General features: G+C 33.1%; 1 protein-coding gene and 1 long non-coding RNA gene across 2 annotated transcripts in view; both read right to left on the reverse strand.

Annotated features, from left to right (window-relative positions):
* Positions 1–263: 263 nt before the first annotated feature.
* On the reverse strand, positions 264–4309 carry LOC120350643. The gene is made up of 2 exons (XR_005570963.1): positions 4137–4309; positions 264–2807 (listed from the first exon to the last, which is right to left on the reverse strand). It is a non-coding gene; the product is annotated as an uncharacterized LOC120350643 (long non-coding RNA).
* An 11468-nt stretch (positions 4310–15777) lies between these two features.
* LOC111050605 (putative ATP-dependent RNA helicase TDRD12) overlaps positions 15778–20000 on the reverse strand; it is a 52764-nt gene continuing 48541 nt past the window's right edge. The window contains exons 22-23 of the mRNA XM_039422967.1: positions 17693–18238; positions 15778–16200 (exon numbers count right to left, since the gene is read on the reverse strand). Of these exons, the coding sequence (XP_039278901.1) occupies positions 15778–16200; positions 17693–18238 (969 nt within the window). The remainder of the gene's footprint in view (positions 16201–17692; positions 18239–20000) is intronic.

The following is a 20000-nucleotide window of genomic DNA, read 5'->3' on the forward strand; positions in this document are numbered from 1 at the left end:
TTTCTTTGCATCACCACATTATCCGCGCAAAAGTCATGGCCTATGGCCCGGTTGCACAAAAGCCAGTTGAATTTTAATCATGATTAATTCCACATGCACCAATCAGAGAAGGCGTTTTTGAATATTTTGATAAGGCGGTTTCTCTAATTGGTTCTCATGGAATTAATCACGATTAAAATTTAACCGGCTTTTGTGCAACAGGCACATAGCCTTGAATTCAATTCTGATGATAAATTGAAGGGTGAATGAAAATGATTGTTCAATGTTTGCAACAGTGTTATATTTCTTCATATAAAAGTATAAAACCATTTCTAAAATCATTAAAAGTGAACTTCTGTATAATATGATAAATAATTATATCATTTTTATAACAAAATTAAATACTCTAACAGTCGAATTTTAATAAAAAATCTATTTTTTCGTATTAAAAATGTATTTCAATATTATATTTTGTCAGCTTGATACCTTACTGTAAACTACAGTAACTATATAAACAGTTATATAGTCTCTGTACTGTAAACAAGCTGCTTATACAGCAGCCGACTACATTCAAACAGTGTTGAAGATTTTATGTAACTTGTTCATCAGAAGAAATTATTTGCTGAAAAACGATTGTTCAATATTTGCAACACTGTTATATTTCTTCATATAAAAGTATAAAACCATTTCAAGTGAGCTACTGTATAATATAACAAATAATTATATCATTTTTTAAACAAAATTAAATACTCTAACAGTCGAATTTTAATAGAAATATATTTTTTCGTATTAAAAATGATTTTTCAATATTATATTTTGTCAGCACCTTACTACAAACAAGCTGCTTATACAGTAGTCGACTACATTGAAACAGTGTTGTTGATTTTATGTAGATTGTTTAACATTTTTATAACAAAATCAAATACGGTTCTCGAACAGTCGAATTTTAATAGAAATATATTTTTTCGTATTGAAAATGATTTTTCAATATTATATTTTGTCAGCTTGATACCTTACTGCAAACAAGGTGCTTAATATCTAGTAGCCGACTACACGACTACAATAAAAATTTTTTGTTGATTTTATGTAAATTGCTCATAAAAATAGATTATTTGCTGAATGTCAAAAACCAGTGATAAATTTAGTAGATCAATTTTAGCGCTCGATTTACACTGAAATTCTAAACAAACGTTCAATTAAAATAAACAAAATAACCACAAACTAAGTGACTTTTGAAACTAGAGTTTCAAAACTCTACTAATATTCAATCTAAATTATCAGATAGTGCATAAAATCAAACAGTAGCAACTCAATTCATCACCCTCTACTAACACACTATCACTAAAAAGCATTCAACAATTCTATCTTAATATTACCAAACAGTATTCAATCAAATCACAATTATCATCAAGTTGCCAACAAATCACAGTGAATAAAATAAATACAAATATTAAGATGAAACATCAACACCAACACTGATAATTTGAAGAAATCCATTTGAATTGAATGCTTAAATCTGCATTCAAGTCTTGACTTTACTTTCCTTAATAACTACTGACTCATTGATGATTATAATTCCAGTTAAATAAATCTACATTCAGATTATAAGTATCCTTCCATTCTCCTTCACAACTAGTGACTACTTAAATCTACTTATACCGGTAGAAAACAAATTTCAAAGACAGAGCCAAGAAATGAGTGCAACAACATTCATGTACCGTGGACCGTACATTCATGTAAGAGATCATAAATTACGAAGAACAGAAGTTTACAGATCAAAAGTTTTGTAAAAAATTATCAAATAAACTAATACTCACATCCAAACAACTTATTCATCCAAAAAAGAACATTAAATACACAAAACTGGCAGAACATTTTCAATATAGTGTATGGTTCGTGCATTCTAGTAGCTAATGCAATAACATTATGAAAATCTATCACAATGTAATGTGAAAATGGAACAGCCTAATGAATAGCCAACGCATTCAAATGAATACAAATTTTACAGATCATTCATATTTAAAAAATAATGATTATTGAGTGTATCTAATTTTATTTACAAGTTTAAAATAATGAATAGCCAACGCATTCAAATGAATACAAATTTTACAGATCATTAATATTTGAAAAATAATGAATAAGCCTAATGAATAGCCAACGCATTCAAATGAATACAAATTTTACAAATCATTAATATTTTGAAAAATAATAATTATTGAATGTATCTAATTTTATTTAAAAGTTTAAAATAATGAATAAGCCTAATGAATAGCCAACGCATTCAAATGAATACAAATTTTACAGATCATTAATATTTGAAAAATAATAATTATTGAGTGTATCTAATTTTATTTACAAGTTTAAAATAAAAATAAGATACTACAAAGTGTTTCAAATAAAATATCCTGCACAACGAAAAAATCATATTGATAATTGTCTCAAATAAATCTATTGATCATGAACCATAATTGAATCATGCTAATGATTAAATAATTTTCTTTACAATTCTAGGGTAGAAATTGAACGATAATGAGGTATCTGGAATGAATAATCATCTTACAAAAAATAATAGAAAATTCTGTAGAACGAAATAAGCCTACATACAAACTGCATGGTTTTTAAAAATAAAATGAAGTAAACTTTCTTTGAGTAGCAAGGTGGTAGAAGTTCTGCATGTAATAGTAGATGGTGAAAATATGGCACTTATTCAATCAAATCATAACGTTTCTTAAATGGAAATAAACTAATCTTAAACTTTGGCATTGCAGTGAGTACCCATATGCTCAGTCCCAATACGCATCAAAATCGATCAACAACGAAAAACCATCCTGGAACAATGAGAAATCATAAACTATCAAATCAATACGAAAGATTCAGAGTGAGTTAAAATTTGCACAAAACTCAAGGACATGAGCGACAAAACAGGATTTTTAAATTGAAACATAACTATGGATCCATTAATAATAAATGGATCCGTTTACCACCAATGTGTTCGACAAACAGAAACAAACAAATTTTTTTTTTAAATGGTAGAGTTTTAGAGTATCTCAATAACAAGATATGGTAGAGTACTGTTCTAGCCAAATTATAATCCCACCCGTTCCAACAAATCATGGTCTGCAAATTTTGTGGAATATCTTGAGAACCAATATAGATTCAAACTTCTCATCATTTTTACAGTTGCAAGAAATGCTCAACCGTTCCAATTTTCATTGGACTATTTTCGTGCGGTTGACTATAGTATTGGTTGTGTAAACAGCCTATAAAATTGAAAACAAATATTTTGATTATGTAAGACATGAAACCCTGTTTAATGAATTCATAGTTAACAATATCAGACGAATTTATATCAAAGCCTTGATCATGTACATTTTTAAACACAAATCAACTCTGTTTACGGGTATCCCTCACACGTATCAGACCCGTTCTGCTTTAAATACCGGTACCGTTGTTCCTCGCTTACTAAAAACAATTACCTCCACATCATCCCATTATAAAATCTATATACTTTTTCCAAATTACCTGAACATATAAAAAACCCAGTAAATAAAAGAATTGGTATTTAAAAAAAAAATGTTGATGAGTGGATCTCTAGTATCAGTTGTAATGAACTAGAAGATTATGTTATTTCTACGTATGTCAATAGATTATGAGTTGTGTGTGTGTGTGTGTGTGTGTGTGTGTGTGTGTGTGTGTGTGTTTCGGAGTGCATGCTGGCATCCATCTACGTCGAAGCCTGAAAAGTGTAAGTTACCTACTTGAAAAGATACTGTATTATACTACTCATAGGTATTTTAGATTTTATTATAGGTATTTTGTCGCTTGTTATTTATCATTAATTCTGAAAGCTAAAATCTTTACTTTTCTATGATTTGTCTTTATTTTTACAAGTATAGAATACTCAATATTGTATTTGGAACTCGCTCCTCACTCACAGGCATTTGCCCATATGAGGAGCCTTCTTCACATTTTATATTGTATATATATATTGTATTTTTGTAAAAGAAGAAGAAGAAAATAAATCAATTTCAATATAGGCTACCGAATTTATAATTATTATTTGATTCTTGCAATAGTATATTCATTCCTGCGTCAAGCTCAAGTGAATTAATTTAATCATAAATCAATAAAATGTATATTTTATTGGATTTGATTACCTTTGCTGGGCAGCGGGCGGGGCGGGGGGATGGGCTTCATCTGCTATCATCCGAGTCCGACCAACAGATGTCGTCTGAAGAGAAGTCGGACTCCCCTGAGTAGTAGCCCGATGGTTTAGGGTCCATGATCAGTTCCCCCGGTTTGAAAGCCACATGTTTCGGAGCCTCATTTCCTAAACAATAAAACACTAATGATAATGCTCATTTTTCCAATTAGCAATGTAATAGAAAACTCCATAAAATAAAACTGTAAAAATAACAAAAAAGTTCCAGTAGGTAGTTATTTCTTCAAATCACTGATCACGGTCAACGTCACGCTCTACGGTCAAGTGCTGAAGGGTATCCTAGATGTAGATACCCTCTCTGTAAATGGACATCGAAACTTAACCGTTTCATATAAAAACATTACAGTAATACTTCAACTTTCGCATATTTCATCATATTTCTTGCTCATTATTATTGAAGAACTCCTTAGTTAAATATGGGGGTATCCTCGATACCCTCTCTGAAAATGGACATCTAAAAGTTCAAACTTCACCGTTTCACGTAAAAAAAAAATAAAATTAGTACCTCAACTTTCGCATATTTCATCATTTTTCTTGCTCAATATTATTGTAGAACTCCTTAGTTTAATATGAGGGCATCCTCGATACCCTCCCTCTCTGTGAATGGGCATCTAAAGGTACAAACATCACCGTTTCATGTGCAAACATTACAGTAATACCTCAAATCCTATTTTTGTAATAGGAGTCGTCTAATCGAAAGACCAGAATCACATCCTCTGATATCAATGGAGACATGTCTTTCAGAGAGTTCATGAAAATAACCGCTACTACAATTGTACCTCTTTTGTAAAGCGGGGTGCGATTTCCGGGATACCTTGATAGCTTAACCCAATAACCTTGATAGCTTGTGCAAAGGACTTTGTCATAATTCCAGCCGCTCAAATATGAACAAGAATATGCTGACGACGTTCTATAGCGTTGCGCCGGAGTTTGGCGGCACTGTATAAGGACAAATGTTTTCTTGTTTTTTTCAATCCTCTTCGTACCGCACCTGCAGACTGGTCCTTCGTCAACGTCGCAATCAGGAAACTAATAGGTCAATGTTTAAAATATGTACCTTGATCACACGTTAAAATTCAATGGACATTCGTAACCTAGAGTTACATTTGGTAACCCCCTTTATAATGCTGATGTAGCTATGCATTGTTATTTACTAGCCATTAGTTTAGTTGCTTTTTCGAGTCAGTCTGTTGCCAGAGCTCGTAGAGCGTACATCGCTTATAACCATGTATTAGATGTATTAGTATGTTGAAATAAATAATTCTTTTTAAAAAGCCGGTTGGTTATTCCAGTTCCTTAACTGGCGCCCGAACCACCCTCGCGCAGTTTTCCGATGTTGTTCGTTTGACAATATTAGTTTTCCGATTCGTGTCGCGATCGCTTATTTCGACTTTGAAAAGGAACCTATCGGAGGACTAAGTGAGGTGAACCTTCAACTTCAACGGAACTTCTACACGGGATAACCACGCCACCGGACTCCTTTCATCTTGGCAACCACACTGGCAGACTCCTTCCGGAACGCTTTCATCCAACAACCGGAAGTAAATCCAGTTCTTACCATTGCTGCTACTGTAAGTAACGAATGAATTCTTCTACCTCAGCTTCACTTTCTTCTGCTTCAAATCAACTCATCAAGCCCTCCAAATTAGACTCTTCCACTATGGCAACTATCCCCAAACATCTGTTGGACTTTATTCCCAAGTTCGATGGGACACCTGATAAAATTCCCAAATTTCTCAGATCCATTGAAGAACTTTTCAGACTTTACTGTAATGATGCTATCGAAAAAACTCAACGTGACCAGAACCACTGGCTTTTGTATACCGCTGCACTTCACAACTTAGAAGGCACAGCTGATAGCGTAGTTCAAAATAGTGAGTGCTCCAATGTAATCGAACTTATTCAACTCATAAAGAAACACTTTTCCGATAAACGTACTGTTCCAGACCTCATAGCAGAGATTGCTATCATGAAAACTTTTCAACATGAACATCCCCTTGACTTTCTTGACAGACTAAACGAAAAACGAACCAGGGTAGTTACTCGCTACAAATTAGACGGTGTATCCGGCGACTTACTCAAAAACCTTCTTGAACAACTTGACATGACACTTGTAAGGACACTTATTCACGGTGTTCATCCAACACTCGGAGCTCATCTCCAAGTCTACAAGCTTAAGAACTTGGACGAAGCCCGCGACACCCTTCGCAGTGATTGCAGTATTGTGCTAAATCAATTGAAACTTACGGAATCTGTGTCTGATAATGCAGTTATCAATCCTCAATTTCGGCAGCGTAACTTCTTTCAACCGCGATCAGTGTTTCCCCAATTCAGGCAGTATTCACCTCGAAGTTTCCAACAACCCTTCAAGCAAACTTTTGCTCCTTTTAACCAATATAGGTTTCAACACAACCAATTCCAACAACCTCCACAAATCCAATCTCAACAGCCTCAACAGAATCTAGTACCATTTAACGCAAGATTTCAGCAGTCTCAATTTCAAACTGTCCAACCAAAATCCTTCAACAGTAACTTTCGTAATTTCCAAGGCGGTGCACAAAACGTTCGACAGTCTCCAAATTGGAATTCTCAAAATACTGTCTCAATGCGTACTGTTTCAACCAATCGTAGTAACAACTCTGCACGGAACAATTCGTTCCACGATGTTCATTATATGGAAGGAAATTGCATTGACGAATCTAACGTAAATGTCACTCCACTTGATGAAACTAGTTTCGTTCAATCTATGCAAACTCAAATCGATTCTCTCACTTCAGCTGTAAACGAATTGGCAGACCGTTTTTTAGGATTAGGCCCAGCTCCTTCGGGGGACCCGCCAATCAGTTCGAGTTGAAGATTATCAACAAATCCCTCCCGTACTTTGTCGATGATTCTAATCTAAAATGGCTTGTTGACACTGGATCAGTGAAGAACTATATAAATCCCGCTATTGTACCACCTGATGTGACTAGATTTAAGGAAGAATTTATCGTGAAGACACCTGCTGGTGAAAGAAAAGGAGATGAGTATATTTTTATGAACTCGTCACAAGTGTTTCCAATGTGTGCTAGAATTAAGATGTATTTATTTGAATTTTCTAAGAAGTATGACATTTTATTAGGACATGAAACTCTAAGTGTACTCAATGCCAATGTTAATTTCAAGGATAAGACGTTAGATTATGATAATGGATCGAAAAAATTATTATTTGTAATGAATTCTAGTAGTAACGAAATTGAATTGAAACCAGGTTTTAATGTGATAACTGTCCCAGTTAGGTCTATTCCCAATGTAGGACGAGGATTGCTTAAACCTGTAACAAATGATAAATTTAGTATTGAAGAAGGTATAGTAGATATAGTTAATGATGAATGTACATGTCTAGCGTTTTCTCATGAACTCATGACCATCAGTCCTGAACCCATGGAAATAGATGAGATAGAAACTATTTATGAGCCAACTAATGAATCAGTGACCGAGAGTCCCGAACATTTTGCATTAGTGAAGAATTTGATTTTTGAAACTTTGCGTACAGATCATATGAATGATGAAGAGAAAAGGGAGATATTTGATTTAGTAATTAAATTTCCCGAAATAATCAAACTTGAAAATATCCCTCTAGGGTCGACGAACTTACTCAAACACAAAATCAACACAGTTGATGACAATCCTGTATACACAAGAAATTATAGGTACCCTCAAATTTTCAAGAAAGACGTTCAAATTGAGATAGAAAAGTTGCTAAAGAACAAAATAATTCAACCCTCAAACTCCCCATACAACTCTCCAATATGGGTAGTTCCCAAGAAAATGGATGCTTCTGGTCAAAAGAAAATTAGAATGGTAATCGATTACAGAAAACTCAATGAAAAAACTATAGCTGACAAATATCCTCTACCAAATATTGAAGATCTATTTGGAAAAATAGGACGAGCTACGTATTTCTCGACGATAGATTTATATTCTGGTTTCCATCAGATTGAAATGGACCCAGAGTCTGTCCCAAAAACAGCTTTTTCAACAGAAGACGGCCACTTCGAATTTCTAAGGCTTCCCTTTGGATTGAAAAATGCACCCCCATTTTTTCAGCGTAATATGAACATACTATTTGCTAGAATGCCGAATGTTTTAGTGTATATGGACGACATAATTGTATTCTCTGACAATTTAGAGGAGCATTTGAAACATTTGAGATCCGTTTTCAAAAAATTGAAAGAACACAATCTTAAAATACAGCTCGATAAAACTGAATTTTTCAAAAGAGAATTGTTGTACCTAGGACATGTAATCTCAGAAGAAGGAATTCAACCAAATCCCGCCAAATTGAAAGCAATCAAAGACTTCCCGATTCCCAAAACCGAAAAACAAATAAAACAATTTTTAGGATTAACTGGTTACTACAGAAAAATGATCAAAAACTATGCAAAAATCGCTAAGCCTCTGACTCAAGCTTTGAAAAAAGATGTCAAGGTTGACATTTCTAATAAGGAGTACGTTAATGCATTTGAAAAACTGAAAACAATGCTACAAAACAGTCCAATATTGCAGTTACCCGATTTTTCTAAACAATTCATAGTTACTACTGACGCTAGCAATTTTGCTATTGGAGGAGTGCTTTCACAGATTTTCAATGGTAAAGATCTACCTGTTGCCTATGCTTCAAGGACATTGAACAAAAATGAGATCAATCTTTCAACCATAGAAAAAGAACTATTGGCTATTGTGTGGTGTTGTAAATATTTTAGGCCCTACTTATATGGACGTAAGTTTTTAATTCAGACTGATCACAAACCTCTCCAATGGCTTCATAGTATTAAAGAGCCAAATTCCAAATTGATAAGATGGAAACTTTTGTTAGAAGAATTCGATTTTGACATTACCTACATAAAAGGGAAAACCAACTTTGTAGCGGATGCTTTGTCCCGTCCTTATGACGTCACTATGATGGAAAATGAAGAGAATGGTTTTCGAGGTTTCGAGGATGGTTTTCGAGGTTTTGTGAATGATTTTCAAGGTTTGGAGAATACTAGTGATGACCCCCACGAATATGATGATATAAGTATAGACGATTTGATAAGGTTCAATACTAACACTGACGTACCCTCGATAGATAGTAGTACCTACGAAGATTTTTTTCAACGAATAGGTACATTAGGCGAGCGGAATGATAATACTGGTAATGATAACTTAGTAAATAATGCTAATCAAGGAAACTTTGTAAATAATAATGCTTATGATGACATTGATCGTGAGAATATCGTGAGTAATGATAATAATGATGACGAACAAGAAGCCGAGAACGATAATCGCAGCTTAGCTACGATACACTCGCAAGAAAGCTCAAATGAACAGGTAGTTATAGCTGATGATGATAAGTTGCTTAATATTGAGCATAACCAACTTATTCTTGAAAGAGGTGACCAAGCCCCTCAATTAAGAAAAATTTTTGGTAAAAGACGATTGACCATTTATTTTAGGAACGCTAACGATTATGATGACATGAAAAATAAATGTATTGAGTTTTTGAAACCAAAAACAGTATATGGAGTTTTCTGTTCGCGAGAAGGTGTTTTGTATGATGAGTACGAGAAAATTTTCAACAATTTTAAAAATGTGTTATTAGAAACGTTCGATTCGATAAAACTGAAAAGGTATAAGAAAATGAATTTAGATATAGTGGATACTGATGAACAAAAACAGATAATTTCAAATCACCATGAAGGAAAGACGTACCACAGAGGTATCAATGAAACGTATAATCAGGTAAGAAGAAGATATTACTGGCCATCAATGCTACGAGACGTAACAGATTACATTAACAAGTGTGCTGTATGCCTGAAAGTAAAGTATGATAGACAACCTGTTAGAGTCACATATAAAGTCACTCCTACTCCAGATAAACCATTTGAAAAACTACAAATTGACTGTTTCCAATACGATAAAATAAAGTTTTTGACAATGATTGATTGTTTTTCCAAACGATTAACAGTCCATCCCCTAAAAAGTTTGAACCAAATCGATATTCAAGAACGCCTGAATGATTATTTTTCATCTTTTCCCCTACCCAAAATTATACAAATGGACAACGGCCGTGAGTTTGACAATGCAGGTTTACGCGACTTTTTGAGATTGTACGGTGTTGAAGCATACTATGTCACTCCTGGACACCCAGACTCTCAGGGCTTAATTGAAAGAGCTCATTCTACGCTTATCGAAATCCTAAATGCAATTCAATTGGAGAATAAAAACAATTCAACAGAAACAAACATGAAACTAGCAGTTATAGCATTTAATAATACGCTCAACTCAACTCTGAAAATGACTCCCATGGAAATAACTTATGGCATATCAAACAATCCTTTTGTTAACAGAGTTACGGAAAGATTGGTGACAGAACAACAGTCTCACCAATATTTAGAAAGAATGAACTTAGTTCACAAGTTGATAAAGAATAAAATTGAATCCGAAAAACAAACACGCACTGAACAACTGAATGTCAATCGTGAAAAGGATGTAGAAATTGAAAAAGAACCTTACATTAAAACAACTTTTAACAAAAAAACTAAACCGAAATTCTTCAAAGTAAACTACAGTAAAGACGATAAACTAGCTACGAACCCTCGAGCAATTCAGAAACGCCCATTTAAAGTACACCCCAATAGAATGAAACGCCCCAAAAAACTGGTGAAACGAAAGAACTTATGTGTTACAGGACACGATGATACCAATCCTACTTCTCCTGTTGCTGGCCCCAGCAGCACCTTATGAAATGATTGATCTGAGCAAATCCTCCGGTGTTGCTCCCATTAAAATTCAGAACTCCTTTATTGTTAACACGACATACACATATGTTCATAAAATAAGTACTAGCTATTTAAGATTAGAATTAAGTAATATAGAAACATTTATTGATTTTTTAGCTAATAAGGATATTGATAAGAGTCGCCTAAGCATCATGAAATTAAATTTAAAGTATACGAAGAGTAAATTAAATCAAATCCAATCAATTAATTATAGACAAAAACGAGGCCTTTTTAATAGTGTAGGATCTGCACTTTCTTGGCTCACTGGTAATATGGACGCTAACGATAAGGAACGATATGATAAAATTTTACAAACTGTGCAATCAAACGAATACCATCTTAGTAATAATGTAGAAAAACAATTTGCTGTTAATCATAAATTAATGGAGGAATTCAACAATGAAATGAAAACAATACGATCAAATAATATGAAAATCAGTAATTACTTTAATTCATTGTATAATGAATCAAACAGAATCGAACTTAATCAGCAATCCTCATTGTTATTTGACTCTCTCTTGCTTTTAAATAATAAAATTTCTGATATTGTAACAAGCTTAGAATTTTGTAAATTGAATGTACTCCACTCGACTATTATTTCTCACGATGAACTTTTTCTCATGCACCGAAATTCGAATTTTAGCTTCATTTCAAACGATGTCAGTGTAATATGGAAACTCAGCAAAGTCCATTGTGCAATGTTTAAAGACCACATTTCTTATTTCATTGAAGTACCGCTACAGTCGGCAATTTATGAAACATTTTTCCTGTTGTCATATCCTGTCATTCAAGAAAATGAAATTGTAACAACAATTGTACATCCTTCTTTTGTACTCCGTAATGATAAATTATTTTTTGGAACTTGCGAACTTATCAATGATAATTATTATTGTAGTAATATAAGTCGTATTGAAAATTTATGTATTGAACAATTGTTAGATGATAGAGATTTAAATGGATGTAATAAATTAGTTTTAAAAGATGGGTCTTCTTTAGTGAAATATATTAACATAATTGATAGTTTTATATTATTTAATGTAAGTTCATGTATAATTTACAGTTCTGCCAAGAAGAAAAATGTTACTCTCTTTCCAAACAGAAAAACTAAATTGTTAAAAATTGATAACTCAGAGACTTTAATTGGATATTACAGACCAAACATATTTTGGGAAAATGAAGTTATTGTGCCAACTAAACTTATAGAAAATAAGAAGATTTCTAATTTTAGTTTTGATGAAGTACATACTGCAAACATAAAATTTCAACAACTTGATATTATTGATGAATTACCTCTACAAGACAATAGAATCATCTATATTGTTGTAATTACTATATTATTTATTTTGGTTGTAATTTTATTGATATTCATTTTTATTAAAATAATTTGGCAAAAACTGTCCATTTCTAACTCAAATAATTGTAATTCTGGCGTGGATAACGATATTGTTAATACCGATTCCCAACAAATGTATCCAAGATTGCCATGTAACTAATACTTAATTTTTGTACTTGGACTTAATACCATTTTATTTTTGAAGCTGAGGGCAGCTTCACACTTGGGGGGGAGGAGTTACATTTGGTAACCCCCTTTATAATGCTGATGTAGCTATGCATTGTTATTTACTAGCCATTAGTTTAGTTGCTTTTTCGAGTCAGTCTGTTGCCAGAGCTCGTAGAGCGTACATCGCTTATAACCATGTATTAGATGTATTAGTATGTTGAAATAAATAATTCTTTTTAAAAAGCCGGTTGGTTATTCCAGTTCCTTAACTATGGATAGAATAAGTAATTGCATTTGAACCAGGTGTTAATATCCTGTTTTAGTTTTTAACACTAACGTTAATCCATAGTACCGTATATTATCTTTATAAAAATTGATAAAACAAAATAAAAATCTTGAAGCACCCTTTTATTAAAAAAAAACTTTAAAATAATTCAACTAAAAATAAAAGGGTGCTTCAAGATTTTCATATTGTTTTATTAATTTTCTGAGCCTTTGAGACTTTTGTATATTGCTGTAATACTTTCTTTAGCTCTTTTTATTTTAATTTTTATATCGCTTCTTACTTGACCTGAATTGAAGCAGAATAATTTAACCTCAACTCACTGCCAACACACAAGTACTCTTATGTTGGCAGTGCCGAATATTACATTGATTACGTTGATAATTATTGTTGTGCAAGTTACAATAAATGTATATTTTTAGGTGATTGTATATTGCATACTTTAGTGATTGTATCGATTTTTTATTGGATGGAATACTATCTAAATTCTAGATTGAAGACATTAATTTGTATTCTATTAAATATAAATTTTATTGAGATAAAAACACTTTATTCCACTAATGCAATAATGTTGTTTGACAATGAAATAGACTAAATAATAATATGTGTGATTGGCAAGGCACTGGTGACTCTGTACTGTACTCTGTCTCTGTGAAGTGTGTGTAACATGCCTTAATTAAAACGTTTGAGTTTAATGTATTGGTTTGACTTTAAAGTAAAAATAAAATCAGTAATAATGTTCAAATAATCGTAATAATTTATTTCTTCACTGATATAACCTTTAACAGGTTATGGGCCCAGGCTGGATCTTTCGTGTGCAAGTAAAAAAACTTTTTTTTTAACCTAAATACTCTCGTGCAAGACAACAATGGAAGTTCGGAGATTCAACTCTAAAATAGTAATACCGGTGAAGTGATTGAACTCTAGTAAAAACATTAAAAGTAAAAGTAAAATACCCAAAAGTAAAATCAGGTAAGGCAATCGAGTTCAAAGTAAAAATGGCTGGTTCCAGTGATTCGGACTTGGGTATGGTTGGAAAGCTATCCAACGATGAAGACTTTCAAATGTGGAAATTTAAAATTAAAATTTTGTTCGACTCTCAAGGACTTAGTGATATTGTTAATGGAAAAGAATTAAAACCAAATGACCCTAGTAAAGAAAAAGAACTTTCTATTTTCAATTTGAAGGACGCTAAAGCCAAGAAAATAATAATAACTACAATTGATTCATCCATACTTCCAGCTTGATAGACATAGGCTTACTCGATTCAGTGATAGAGCTATTGATAAATTCATCTCAACCAAAAATACTCAACAGCCTGTATTAGAATCAAAGGAGAGGTAAATCAAAGATAAACCAAATTAAATGTAACTCTTTTTTAGAAAAGAGGTTCCCACAAACTTGATCACAATAAATCTGTGGTACAAAGAAACTCATCAGGAGAATGCTTTTTAGTTAGCTAAAACCTTTAATATTATGTTATGGACAGTTCCAACACTTTCCATTTATTTTTAATTTATTATTCAAATGTTCTTTTACACACTTTATTTACACTGTTCTTCCATACTCTAATTACACTGTTATTTCACATTTCATTTACACTGTTCTTTTACACTCTAATTAAATTTTCCACTCACACTTTATTCACACTGTTCTCTTACACTTCACTAAAACCGTTGTTTCTTAGAATTGAAGTTATTTCTTCTTATCGCTCGTATCCATTTTCGTTTCAAAGTTTCATCTTTCGAAAAAGAAAATATTGTACGGAAACTTTTGGAGTCCTGTTATAATTCCCGTAACAATTAGGTAAACAACAGTATCCCATGATTTAGAACCCCAAATTCATCATTACTTTCCACAAACGAGTATTAGAAGAATGATAAACAAACCATATTTATTGAAATGGAAGACCGTGAAAATTGAATTATTGTAATTCCAATTTTGTTGATTACCATATCAGATGTGATAACAAGCATCAGCGCTCTTATTTCGCTTGCTTACCGCCAGTAGATCATCGATCTACATGTGATGACGTCATAGTTTATTAGAGCATCAGTTATGAGGCCTGAAGTAATAGTAGGTATTGCTCTTACTCGGTTTGTCTGCTAGTGGGGGAGAATTCCGGGTAGGCATGATAGTGTAGTACGGTTTATGATTAAGGCTCACGAGTTATCAAGTTATACTAGAAGTATAATATAATATTATAAGGAGTTTTCATTTACTTGTCTTTTACATCACAACCAACTAATATAAATATAAATAAATAAATAAATATATATAAATAAATTTATAATGGCTGAATTTATTTGTACAAAAAAGTTTTTGGAAATAAAATTAACAGTTTTCCAACATAAAGTAAACTACCCAATAATAAAAAATAAACCAAATGGAGCATTACAAATTATTATAGATAGATAGATAATGTCTTTTATTTACATTTACAATATCAAAAGTGATGTGGGCAAAATTGAGGCAATAAGAGCCCCCTATTCCACTTAACCCAGTATGTATAATGATACAAAAATAATTTAACCTCAAATAGAGCTACGAAAGAAAATTTAAAAAATTAATGGTGGACAAAACCTGACCTCAAATTCAAACAGCTGTTTGCCGCTCGCAGCCTTTCGCCGAAGACACAAAAAAAGCTTGACTTGAGTAGATAGTGACGCGGATAGATTATACATATGAAGAAAACATAATATAACAACACACTAAACAATTCAAATAAATTTGAATCACTTACTCATTAAATTTGAAAGTTTTCAATGTCATTCTTATATTTTCAATTGAATTTTAAAGCCCGGTTGCACAAGAGCCGGTTAAATTCTAACCGTGATTAACTTTACGAGAACCAAACAGAAAAGGCGTTTTTAAAAAGACTGCTCCTCTGATTCGTTCACGTGAAATTAATCACGGTTAAAATTTAACCGGCTTTTGTGCAACCGGCACTAAAATTTCTAATAAAATTTGGAAAATTTGATGCAACTATTTACCTGACGCTCAGTGTTCTTTTGGAGAGGACAATTCTGTAGTCTTGTACACCGATGAGATGAATATAAACCCAGACATGGCAGTCATCGTCGAACCACGTGACTTTTGGGGTGTACACGTCTCCAGAGTGGCCAAGTGGCGGAGGTACATCATCATCGTCATCATCTGAGTCATTCCCCTTTTCGCTATTCTGTTTCTTATGTTTTCGCTTTGATTTAATTTTCGTTTGTGCAGAACACTTATCTTCTGCATCCGAAACGTCGCCGTCAACATCTGAAGTGTTCTGGATCTCAGTTATTCTCGGATAATCATCAACGGGCTTAGACTCCATTGAGGGCGGAATTTCTGTTATTTTGGGTGTATCAAGTGCCTCATACTCTAGTGAGGGCAGAAGAGCCTTTAGTACTTGTTTTTTATTCAGCTGCAACAAAATAGAATTTACTTGTTTTCATAAACAAAATCATTCAAGTTTTCCACTACAAGTCAATATCACAAGTATTTTCAGACAAATGAGCATTTTTGTAGTAAGAATACGAACAAATTGATAATAATTTATCAGAATGCCAATGATTTGCATCTTGAGAAGTTTATTTACATAGCCAAATATCAAATATAGTAAATATAAAAATGAACTAGGCTATTGCACTGGCTGCAGTGGTCAATTGATGTTTTGTTTGGGATGATGTCCTTAAGGCTGTGCAAAGGCTAAAAATAAACTTTCTACTCCTGATATTTTTTAAAGTTTTTCGATTTGTATATCATCAAGCTATCAAAATGAAAAAGTTTTCTCAGGAAAACATTTTTTTTCGGTCATTACTTTTTGAGATATGAGCACCTGAAGTTTAAATTTTTGGGACAGAACATTTCAAATTCGATAAGATATAAATCCATGAGATTTATAGGATGGTTTCTTCATGGTATTGTTGATCTAGTAAAACAAAAAAATTTTGAAAAAGTTATTCAATTTTCCAAAAATAACCAGAAATAACTCAACTATAAGTCATTTTTGGTTATTTTTAGTAAATTGAATAACTATCTTAAAAATTGATATCAGAAAATTTCTGTTTTACTAGATCAACAATACCATGAAGAATCCATCCTATAAATCTCATAGATTTATATATTTTCGAATTTGAAATGTTCTGTCCCAAAAATTTGAACTTTAGGCGCTCATATCTCAAAAAGTAATGATCAGAAAAAGATGTTTTCTGAGAAAACTTTTTCATTTTGATAGCTTGATGATATACGAATCGAAAAACTTTAAAAAATATCACGAGTAGAAAGTTTATTTTTAGCCTTTGCACAGCCTTAAAGCTTTAGGCTTGTGCAATGAGTAAGTGGAGGGATGATGATGATGATAATAACCACCTGAAAGTGATTTTGAAAACTAAAAACTATCTTATCAGAGCTGTTCTCAAGGAGAGAACAAAACAGAACCCTTGCAACGAAAGAAACAAGACCTTGCTTATCCTTTGTTTACGTTTTGCTTCTAATTTTTTCTAAAGAATTCGGTGATTATTGCGTTTAATATTGAATTGTAAATGAAGTATTTCATCCTTCTAATTCAAAGTTTCTAGTTGTTGGACAGAATATTGGATTTGAAAATTCTTGAAAGTGAAATGTAACCTATATCTTCTAGAAATGTTACTGTTTATAAAATTTGAGAGAGAGAGAGAAAGCAGTTTTGGGCTGAGTCTGTTACTCTCTTCCACTGATTTCTATATGATTTGTATTAATAAGTGAAATGAAAAAAATCTTACCCGTGTTATTGAAAAATCCTGTCAGCGAGAACAACAACTGCTTGATTAGTTGAATGTTGAAAATCATTGTCATTTTTATCATTCTATAATGAAAATAGTAAAATCGATAATCATTATTAGTAAAAGTTTGTTAACTAGCATCAGTTTACCTACCCCTAAAAGATAGAAGAGATCTTCTTCATTCTCTTCAAAGTTGTCAAGTAGCTTTTGGAATGGACCCGGCGCAGCAAGCTCTGGTTCAACGACCGGAACTAATTTCTCACCATCAAACCGCACGTCCGTCCAAGTCTGACTGTTCAAGCATTCCTCCTTATCAGGTTTCAATTCGGGCAGCTCAACATTATCGTTGAAATCGATGAAACCGTACGATTCTGGGTCGTCGAGGAAATCTTCTTCGGATTCGGACACTTTGCATCGTGAAACAATGTCGTCGAACTTCTGCTCGTCGTCAAGATGCCAGTCGGCGAATCCCCTCCTGCACAGCTCTTCGTTGATAACGACAAACGGATTCGATGTGGTGTCGATGAGGACGATCGAGTACTTGCGTCCTCCCGTTATGGTCGCCTCCAGTTCAAGGTCGAACACGTAGGCTTGCAGAGGTTTGCACAGCTCGTCGCATTCGGTCAACTCGTAGATGGCTTCGTCAAAGTTGATGTCCTCGTTCGACGCTCTCACACCCACCAGTTCGCATTCCATGGCCTGAAACAATCAAACATATTTATTCATTCATCAAAGTTGTGTTGTGTGTGATGATGGTGTCGCACTTTTCCATAATGAATTTCTTATTCCATAATTCAATTTTGTTTTCATTTATTTATTAATTCAATTTGGATCGGTTTCTATGACACTTTTCAAATCTAATGGAGCATTAAATCTATATTATATCTATACGTTCATTAGATTATTTAATACCTAGATTTTCTTCTTCTTCTTCTTCTTTTATTTCCTACTCCTATCGGAGGTTGGAAATCATCACTGTGATTCTCACTTACTAATTGCAGTCCGGAATAGTTATTTGTGCAACTAGTGCGCAAAGTGACAGTTTGCTGCACCGAAAGAAACGTTTACGCCCGAGCCGTAGGCGAGGGCGGAATGGCTTCTTGAGTGCAGCAGAGGAACTTTGCGCACGTATTTCACATTAAATTTTTCCTACAGTTACCATTGAATATGAAAAGTGGGTAATTATGGGTAAAATGGTGGCTGAAATCCATCAAATGTTTGTGTGTGTGATGCTGTTATTAGTAACAACCTTAATTCATTTAAAAATTAATAATCCAATTGAAGTTGAAAATTCTCAGCCAAAGTTCTCATTTTTATTCATTCAAGAATCAGAAAAAGAAGATAGTACAAAAAATTCGCTTTCAAAATACACGCCAACAGCTGATTGGCTGAACCGAGCTGCAAGATGACTGAACACAACAAGATGGCTGAACCGACAAGCGCGCGACCTAGCGGCGGGAAGAATCGTACCTAAGTTTGTTTCATCCAGCTAAAAACTACAGAATCAGGATTCAGAAGTTTAGACTTTTGCTCAAATTACCGAGAAAAATGCTCAAAGTAAACTGAAAAATATTTATAAAAATAACATAGACAACAGAGAATATTTATTGTAGTATTGTTATGTTTTTTATTATTTTTATTTATATGAATATCGAACGGTAATCATTTAACCTCAAAATTCGAATTTTATAATGTATATTTGCTACTTTTCTCATTGCTTGCAGTTGAAATAATTATTATCAATAGAAAAGAACTATTATTTATTATTAAATGATGAGAATTCGTAAACGATGATTATTTAATTATGATTTAGATGAACATTATTCTTGTTTTGGATTTCTAAATTGGGATTTTATCATAAATGTAGGGTAGACATTGAAATGATTCTTATCTAAATCTAACCACAGTCATTGTTACCAACTTAATTTTTGTTTTCGTGCACTAATCCTCCATATAACCCACCAACTATTTTGTGTTGCCTTGTTGCAAATCTGGAGTGCAGAAATTTTTTTCCCGATTCTTTGCGTTCTGTAATCAGTGTAGGAATGGCCACTTTTCAAGGTAACTGTAGGAAAAAGTTATTTTGAGTTGCAGCCATACCAATCTGTCAAATTACTTGAACCTGGTTTCATTAGTAGAGTTAGTGGTAGAGTTTCCTTGGGACAGTACTAACAATCTTGTGAACTCTCCCAATGAAAACGTTCATGGTAGAGTACTAGTTTTTAGTAGAGTAGAGTAGAGTAAAGTGGGAGAGAACCGTGAGATAGTACTCTACCACTTGCCTTCCTCCACCACCGCTTCTCACTCTACTCTACCACTACTATGCTAATAAAAACAGTCTCGAGCTAGTAGAGTAGAGTCTAATTTCATTTTCTTCTCCAATAGCCATAGTTATCTCTGCAAGCAAAAGATAAGCCGCATATATCAATGCTTTTAGTAAATCTTTTGTGGCTGAACGGCG

The sequence above is a fragment of the Nilaparvata lugens genome, chromosome 3, assembly GCF_014356525.2.
Source record: "Nilaparvata lugens isolate BPH chromosome 3, ASM1435652v1, whole genome shotgun sequence".
Classification (NCBI taxonomy): domain Eukaryota; kingdom Metazoa; phylum Arthropoda; class Insecta; order Hemiptera; family Delphacidae; genus Nilaparvata; species Nilaparvata lugens.